This window comes from Pteropus vampyrus, unplaced genomic scaffold (assembly GCF_000151845.1).
Source record: "Pteropus vampyrus isolate Shadow unplaced genomic scaffold, Pvam_2.0 Scaffold69, whole genome shotgun sequence".
NCBI classification, from domain to species: domain Eukaryota; kingdom Metazoa; phylum Chordata; class Mammalia; order Chiroptera; family Pteropodidae; genus Pteropus; species Pteropus vampyrus.
The window spans coordinates 6381727-6390609 of record NW_011888850.1 but is presented as its reverse complement, the minus strand read 5'-3'; the positions used below and the strand labels follow the sequence as shown (position 1 = coordinate 6390609).

Sequence of the window (8883 nt, the reverse complement as noted above, 5' to 3'; positions counted from 1 at the left end):
CCCGCCGCGGGGACGCCTGGCGGGTCTCACATCGTCGGCCCGGAGGCGGGGTCACTGCGGCGGCCTCGGCACGAGAGGACGCGACCCGGCCGGTGCGCCTCGGCCAGGAGCCCGAGGCACTGGGTGGGCCCGACGGACGGCTGAAGCCTTCAAAGTGCCGCAGGCGAGGAGCGGGTCGCCGGCAGCGCCACCGCGCGCTGAGTCCGCGACCCGCCGGGCCCGGGGCCCGCTCGCGCATGCCCAGTGCTCCGCTCACGCGCATGTTCCCAAAATCCACTCCCGGGTTTGGCGGCGACGGCGGAGGCGGGGCTGGCCAAGCCACAGAGGCCCTACGGGAAATCGAGTCCTGGGCGGCGAGCTTGGGAGTCAGCCTCGAGAGGGGAGGCGGGAAGCTTCTGAGACAAGTGTGGACACACTCCTGACTGTTAATGAGGCCGTGGTGGGGTCGAGTCCCACCTCCCGATGTTTGGGGGTCAACGTGGCCTCTTAGAGTGTCCTCTGGGTTCCGGTCCTCAATCGATTTCAAGGGTGCCTAATTGATCCCACACACTCGAGGTACCCAGCAATAGGGCATGCGGAGAGGATAGGAATTTCACGGTAGTGTACCGTGTGGCCTGTGTAAATGAGTGTTGTCTAAACACTAAGTCCTCGCTACTGAAATGCGCTGGCATTATCTAGGAGCTTGTCAGACTTGCAGAGCCTCGCCTCTAGTCCAGACCTCCTGAATTGAAATCTGCATTTTAACAAGATCCCCAGGGGATTCTTATGCACAAGAAAGCGTGAGAAAGTACTGTGCTAAGGATATTTGAGCAGAGAAAAATGTTAACTACAGATTAAGTGAAAAGAGCAAGTTAGGAAACAGTGTACAATGTGATCCAAATTATTTTAGGCGTTAGCCACTGAAGCATGCACCACCATATATTAGCATGATTATTTGAGGGCGTTATGGGCGACCTTTTTTCTTCTTTAGTGTAAAATAGCCATACTTAGCAAATAAAAATACAGAACACTTCGTTGATTATCTGAAATTCAAATTTAATTCGGCTCCTGTATTCTAAATAGAAACCCTACTTCAATGCTTTCCAGTTTCTTCCATTAGACTATAATTAGTGAATATGTATTGCTTTTGAAATTAGGTGAAAAAAATGTAAACAAAAATTTTAACTAAGATGAGCCTGTATAACTCGTAGCCGGGATTACGATTTCTTTTTTAAAGCGGAGGTTTGCACGTCCTTATCCTTGATAGAAGCTCTCACTGACCCTCTACAGTAAGAACACGTAAGTGATAAATTATTAGTAGCCATAACGTTATGCTGTGTTGTGCAATGCATTAGACCTGGTTTGAAGGCGGAGCTCAACTGCTTTGGCGCTGAATAACCTTAAGCAGGACACTTAGTCTTTCCTGGCCTAAATATACCTATCTTCTATATGGGATAAAATAACCTGCCTTAATGGCAGTGTAGTAAGGTTCACGCACAGAGACGCGCCTGTGAACCCCACTGCACTAAGTCTTTATCGTTTACACCTTTAAGTTAAAAAATAAGCAATAGCAGGAGTCTTAGTCACCTACGGTGAGAGTAAATGAGTATTTCCTGAAACCTCTACCATTTCACCCGGCCCCAAGACTCTTCTCACCACGCTCAGTCGGGGTACTTTACAGATGTAAATCTGTCGGGGCAGTTTCCGGTTAGCTGTGCGCCCCACTCTTCTCCCAAAGTTTAAGGTCGTGGAATTCTTTAATCCGCGGGTCTCTAGGACCGCTCAGAATCGCTGCCGGGTGACTGCTGTTCAGGCGGGCTGTAAATTACATTATTGTAGCGTCACTGGCTTGAGAGGTATCTGAGGGACAGCACCTGAAGCCAATAGGAGACCAGGCTTCCCAGGCGACCTTGTAGTAAGAGCCAATCGGACCCAGGTTTGAGTTTAACTCTTTAGAGGTGAGTTTGCAGTGCGTGGGAAAGTTGTCGGTAGTAAGTGTGCCACGTCTGCTAGGAAGGAAGAGTCATGAACTTGCCAGAGGCCGTTGTCCTTAAGCCTTCAACTACATTCTTAACTCTATGAGGTCCAAGGCCCTTACTTTGTTTTTGTAGGAACTTCTTTCCTGCTCCAGCAACATGAGACTTTTCTTGTGGCACTCGGCCCTGGCGCTATTGGTCTCTTCTTTGAGTGGGGCTATGATCCCTGAGCCAGAAGTGAAGATCGAAGTACTCCAGAAGCCTTTCATCTGCCATCGCAAGACCAAAGGAGGGGATTTGATGCTAGTCCACTATGAAGGGTACTTAGAAAAGGACGGCTCTTTATTTCACTCCACGTAAGTAATTATACCCCGCGAGTAAAACATTGACGAGCCCACACATCTATGCTAGCCCTCTGGCAGGAAAAAGCATGTACCAGGTTTTATCTCTCTTTTTAAAAAACTGAAATATCTTATTTCCTTCTTTGGGGAAAGGAAATTGTTTAAAGCCAATCTTTGAAGGTCTTATTGGAAAAGCAGTCAGGATAAAGCTGTTGATTTTTTTTATTATAAAAATTAGAAGTAAAATTTTTGAAATACTGCAGAAATACCTAGGTGTATAATTAGGCAGTATATAGAAACAGTTTAAAGGAATTCGCATTTCTCAAACTCCATTCCTGAGGGAAAGTGACTCAGTTCCATGTTTAATTTGGTGTAGATGAAATTTACTTAAAACTTCACAGCAATTTCATGAGCAGAATACACATTTACTTTCTTGTTGTAGGATATGCTAATGCTAGTCTATTGACTGATATAACTTTTGTTCTGACAGATGACATTTTGGTCAAGGCACAGGACCATGATATGTTTCATCATTTATTTCTTTCTGGAAATTCAAGACTTCATGGATGGGTGTGGTTATGGAAGATTAATTCAATACCTACAGTGAAGGATTATCATAAACAAAGAAATGGCAACACGCAAAAAGTTTTACAAGTGTAATGATTTCCACCTAGTGTTTTACAAGTGTAATGATTTCCAAAGTGTTTATCGAGCACTTCGTGTTAGGCCTTTTGCCTGATGCTAGGAGGAAAAAAAAAAATGTTGGGTTGGCTTCTCTCTATCCTCGTTCATTCGTTTATCTATCCAGATATCAAACCTGGTCTGTCCTGAGGTTTTGGAGAAGTGAATGGCACTCTTCTCTGAACTCTGTTAGCCCTTGCAAAAAGTTCCAAAATGATGGCTTGCCATAGAATTCTTAGCAGCCCTATCTTCTCATCAACAAGGCCAGTGCCACAGTGGACATTAAAGAATATTATGGTTTGCATTTTAAATTTCCAATTACATCCCTTTTAGAGTCAGCCAGATTTCTTTCAGATCTCAGAATCAAAACCCTGTGTGGACTTTGGTGGTAGTAATGGGATGTTATTTAGCAGTTTGCTACTAGTACCTGATGTAGAGACTGTTGTCATGCAGCTTCTATGCAAATGGTCAGGAACTGGCTATCCTGAGAATCAGGAAGAACCATCAAATGATCAGTTTATAAAACATGTTCGCCATTTCTAGAACTATAGCCTATGTGGTAAGTAAATAAAGGTTTAAATCCTTTAACCGTGACAAGAAATGTGCTAGAACAGTAGTCAGTGCTGGGTGGTAGATTGTTTCTTCCTTTTTTACTTTTTTCTTGCCTTCTCAAACTTTCTACAGTTGACATTTTGTTACTTTGATCGTGGGGGAAAATTAAGGAAAAGAGGTAATAATGGCCTTTATTTAAATTCAGTGACCGAGGTACCCATGAAACCTGTTAGAGTGACTTCCCCTTCTCACCAAGATATTCTTGAATAGAATGCTTTCCTTATTGCACCAAATGCGAGCTAACTGGGGCTCAGACACTACTCAGCCCTCAAGGTCCACAGTAACTTGGCAGGTTGGTTTTCTCAGCTTGGCCTCCCTTCAACTCATGAGTCAACTCTTGACCATTCCCTTTTTCCTCATTCCTTGACTAGCCACTCCTCCAAGCTTCCCTGCAGGCCCAAAGTAGACCCTTTCTGAGAGAACTGGGCCAGGATCTGAGTGGGAATACAGGATTGAAGAGCAGCCTGTTCCAGCTATCAGATAGCAGTCCGTGTAACAGGAACATTTGTAGGCAGGCTGTAGGATGCTGTGCTCCGAACTCTCAGTGTCCATGTGGTTATGGACCCCTGTGTGTTGGCTGTAAATTCTCCTTAGCCTCTCATCTTCCTTTCCTAACTCACTCATCTTCCATTATTTTTCTCCCTCCTCAGCACCACAGTGACCTCCTTGGGACAGCATCACTCTGTGGTTAAGACCTTGAATTTGAAGTTAGGTCAGATACTGGCACACTTGACCCATTTTCCTCATCTGTACGTGGAGAATAATCGTACATATCTCATATGATCCTTGTTAGAGTGAAAACAAGCGAACCTGGTATACAGTAAATGCTCAAATAGTTGTTAATTGGTTATTATCCCCCCCTGCACTTCTCTAGCTGTATCAACTGTGTGAGATTCGCATCAAGAAATATGGGCAGCGAGTTGAATTACTATAAAGTTGACTTGGTTTTGTGTGCGTGTAGCTGTTTTCATTTATTTCCAAATTAAACTATTTATGGGTAGGAAAAAAAGCATCACAGCAATAAAAAAAAGTCAAGTTATTAACAAGTTCTAATGTGTTTTCTTTCTGTCTCAGTCACAAACATAACAATGGTCAGCCCGTTTGGTTTACGCTGGGCATCCTGGAGGCCCTCAGAGGCTGGGACCAGGGCTTGAGGGATATGTGTGTAGGAGAGAAGAGAAAGCTCATCATTCCTCCCGCCCTGGGCTATGGAAAAGAAGGAAAAGGTAATAATAACAGTCTGTGTTTACTATAGTACTAGAGCTCTTCTCTGAATTAGGAGACGGAAGTCAATGGAACAAACTACTATGTATTTTTTTCCTTCTAGAAGGAACTTGAGGACTTGTATTTGTTTGGGAAATATAATTATATCTTGAATATCATCTGAAATGGCCCATTAAAGCCATGAGATCTAAATGGTCAACTAAGTTAACAATAAAAAAAGGTTCTAGAAACTTCAATTCCATTATAATTAACATTGTTCACCAATATGGTGGGTTTTTGTGTGTGTGTGTGATACAAAATACGTAACATAATGCTCACCATTTTAGCCATTTTTAAGCGTACAGTTCAGTGGCATCAAATACATTCACATTGTTGTAGAAACATCACCACTTTCCATCTCCAGAACTTTTTCATCCTCCCCAAATGAAACTCGCCAATTTATTTTCACAAATTCTGGATTCTCTACAATGAGCACATGTTAGCTACATAATGAAGAAAAAAAACTTTTTGAGTAGTCATGAGAACCAGACAAAGAACTACTCTGATGTAGTAGAAATATAGACAAAATAGCATCCTTAGGTCTAAGCTTAACCTTTTACCTAGTAGGAATTCTAGCCCCAGTTTCCTGGGAAGAACATACTATCACTGTATATTCTAAAGTGAAACTTGCTATATACATCTTACCCATAGAATAGGATTTACTAACCAAATTCAATTCTCAATAATAATCTTTTAATAATAATCTTTAGAGAAGAAAATCAAGTATCTAGAAAATGTTTCTCTGATATTCAAATGTATCCTTTCACCTTTCACCTTCAAACATATGTTTATTATCTCACCTTTAATATTTATACATGTAGTATTAGTCCATTACTCTTTCTTCATACTACATTTAACTCAATTTTGCTTTATAGCAAGTAGAAATCTAAATTTGAGTCATTTCCTTTAAACTGAGCGCCATGAAACTAATTCTGCTAATATGTATTTAACACTAATTTTTAGTCCCTTAGTACCCGTTTGCATGCCTCCTTTGGAAAGATACCAGTTTTATCAACGACCTTGTGCATGCCTCTGTCTAGATCTGGAATGGTGAGCTTCTGCACACAGCGTGAGTTTTGTTCTCTTTAGCACTTATGAATGCTCTCTCTTGGAAATACATGGGATGGGGAGACTAAGAAATATTTGTAATGTTTACCCAGACTGTATGTTAAATATAGTTATACGGAAACAAGTTGAAAAAAATTCTCCATACTTCCCAGGAAAAATAATTTTTTTAAGGGCCCTGAGACTTTAGCAATGCTCTTTTCACTTTTAAATATTTTAATCTCTTTTCTCAGAAATATGTTTTAATTTCTCCCCTCTTGTGAGATTTCTTCTACATATGTACGATGTTGTGTATCTGAGGGGATTTTTCCAAACTTTCTGAAATTGTTGAACCTTCTTGCATTGTTTTGAAAGCCTATAAGAGAATTAGATTTTAGTAACATATATTGAGAACTTACTATTTATCAAGCACAATGCTGAGTATTTTGCATGGATTTATCTTCCTTCATCTTCCCAATAGACACAGGATGGGCAACATTGTCATCTGCATTTTACAGATGGGGAAGTCTGCAATCCCAGATAGTATGATAGCAGAGCTCACTCAATTCTGAACTGTGTCCCAGTCGTAGTAATTGTATAATTATATATATCTCTAGGTCAGGACTTTCTGACTCAAGTTAGTAAATCACTTATATTGTAAGTAACACTTTTATTTAAGTCATTCTTGACATGTAAATGTAATATCTTAACTATATTTGAAATTTAATACACATGCCATTAAGCGTGTGTGTGTGTGTGTGTGTGTGTGTGTGTGTGTGAGAGAGAGAGAGAGAGAGAGAGAGAGAGAAACAATTTTTAATTGCAAAGCCAAAACAGACTGCTTTTGATCTACTAGTTTGGATTATTCCTTCTTTATTGTATTTGTTTGAATAAAATACAAGTAATTTCCATAATATGTGATAATCTTAGGCTTTTCATTTAATTCAATTAAGAGAATAGTTTGTCCAGTAACATAGTATTCTATCATCAAAACTTTGGGACCTTTTGAATAAAACTTAACCTCCCTTTCTCTTCATGTCAGGTAAAATTCCCCCAGAGAGTACACTGATATTTAACATTGATCTCCTGGAGATTCGAAATGGACCAAGATCCCATGAATCATTCCAAGAGATGGATCTTAACGATGACTGGAAACTGTCTAAAGATGAGGTGACGTTTCCTTCCTCCTACTCTCTCTCTCTTTCAGGTCACTTTTTTAGAAATATATTTTTAAGGAAAATTTATTTTTATTTAGGTTATAAATGTTATTTATAAATCTCAAAATACCTGCGCTTTGAAAGTGAACTTCTTCATAGGAAATCATTGTTTCGGAGAGAAATATATTGAGAGAAATATATCTAAAAAATGCCGTTTATTCTTTGGCTTTTTTCTGTCTCCCTAATGCTTCAGGCTCTCTGTATCTTGCTCTCGCCCTGAGTTTCTGAGAGATCCATTTTTGCCAAAACAATTCCCATTTCAGAATTACCATATAAGAAACATAGGTGTCCTGAGAAATATCTCACATGGACTGTTTCTGTTTAAACCTGTGACCTGGTGTTAAATGCATTTCATAGTGATTTCTGAGCAGTTAGCAGCAAGCAACTCTCAGGCTCAGTTTCGTTCGGGTCAGCACCCGGAGAAAGGCTCCAATCTGGATTTTCCACAGCAGGAGACCTGTTTGAAACCCTTCAAAGTCCTGGTTTTGAGTAAGGAAAAAGGGAGAAGTCTTCACCTTGTAATTTAGGCTTTTCCCGCCATTGCTACACATACCTGTCTGAGTCTGGCTCCTGTACGGGAAAAGTGGAGGTAGATACTTCTCCCTACATTTTTTTATCTACCCTTACTCTCCATTCTGGCTTGGCTTGTCAGAAATCAAGTCCCTTTTTATGCTTTGAACAAGTTCATTCTAATGGCCCGGCAATGATTGTCTTGAATAAGCTAAATCGTTATGAACCACTGGGTCATGCTCCACAGCTACTAAATTTGTAACACCTCAGAGTGTTGTGGCCAGTTTTAGGACTTCTTTTTGATCTGAGATAAATTTTAATTCCTTTCGTTAATAAAAAATCTCGAATATACAACCCATTCACATGGTTCCAAAAAAAATCAATCCAATTTAAAAAGATGTTTATTAAGAAGTCTTTCTCCCACCTACATTCATGTGATCCACCCCCTTCTGTATCCAGCTTTTTTAGTTTCTAATGTATCCTTCCAGTGTTTCTTTTGCAAGTACAAACAAACATGAGTACATATTTATATTTTCTCCCTTCTTACACAAAAAGTAGCATATTATATATAAAACTTGACATCTTGCTTTATTCACATAATAGACTCTGGATTTTGCTTTAATTTCTGAGACTGGAAGGGCATGTGGCATGATCATAGCCAGGTCCACAGTATGTACTATTCCCAGACAGTTAATTAAATTTAAAAATGCCATCATTTAATCTGATTTTAAGAGAAATGTCTGGAATTCTGACCTTTGTTAGAATATATGATCTGGATAATTGAATGGATTATTAGACAGCCATCTTTCAAATGCTTAGCTTTATTTAGGCTCAGGTTGACAATGGATAGTATGCTTTCACTGGGTGTTTTTCAGATGATATAACCTTATCTTTGCCTCTGAGCAATATTCTGTGTTTCTACTGTAGAGTATAGCAACAGTTTTTAAGGGAAAAAAATTCCTTGTAATTCTTTGACTATCATTAGATATACATCATAAAGTAGTTGTTTGATAGTTGTTACGTATCATTGAATAAGCTACCAGTCCAGTCTATGACATTGATTGACTTGATGTGGATATCTTATGAATTAGAATTATTAACGAGTCTCATTATTTTGTAGGTTAAAGTGTATTTAAAGAAGGAGTTTGAAAAGCATGGTGCAGTGGTGAATGAGAGTCATCATGATGTTTTGGTGGAGGATATTTTTGATAAAGAAGATGAAGACAAAGATGGATTTATATCTGCCAGAGAATTCACATA

The 8883-nt window shown here is 39.9% G+C and overlaps 1 protein-coding gene across 3 annotated transcripts in view; it reads left to right on the top strand.

The window, feature by feature from the left end:
• Positions 1-1917: 1917 nt before the first annotated feature.
• Positions 1918-8883, top strand: part of FKBP14 (FK506 binding protein 14) — a 9816-nt gene continuing 2850 nt past the window's right edge. Inside the window, exons 1-5 of one of the 3 annotated variants that reach the window (XM_023531523.1) lie at positions 1918-2311; positions 2787-2952; positions 4664-4815; positions 6939-7066; positions 8744-8880. In XM_023531523.1, the coding sequence (XP_023387291.1) occupies positions 2819-2952; positions 4664-4815; positions 6939-7066; positions 8744-8880 (551 nt within the window). In that variant the 5' untranslated portion in view covers positions 1918-2311; positions 2787-2818. The remainder of the gene's footprint in view (positions 2312-2786; positions 2953-4663; positions 4816-6938; positions 7067-8743; positions 8881-8883) is intronic. The other 2 variants (XM_011361713.2, XM_011361714.2) reach the window with 2 other exon arrangements.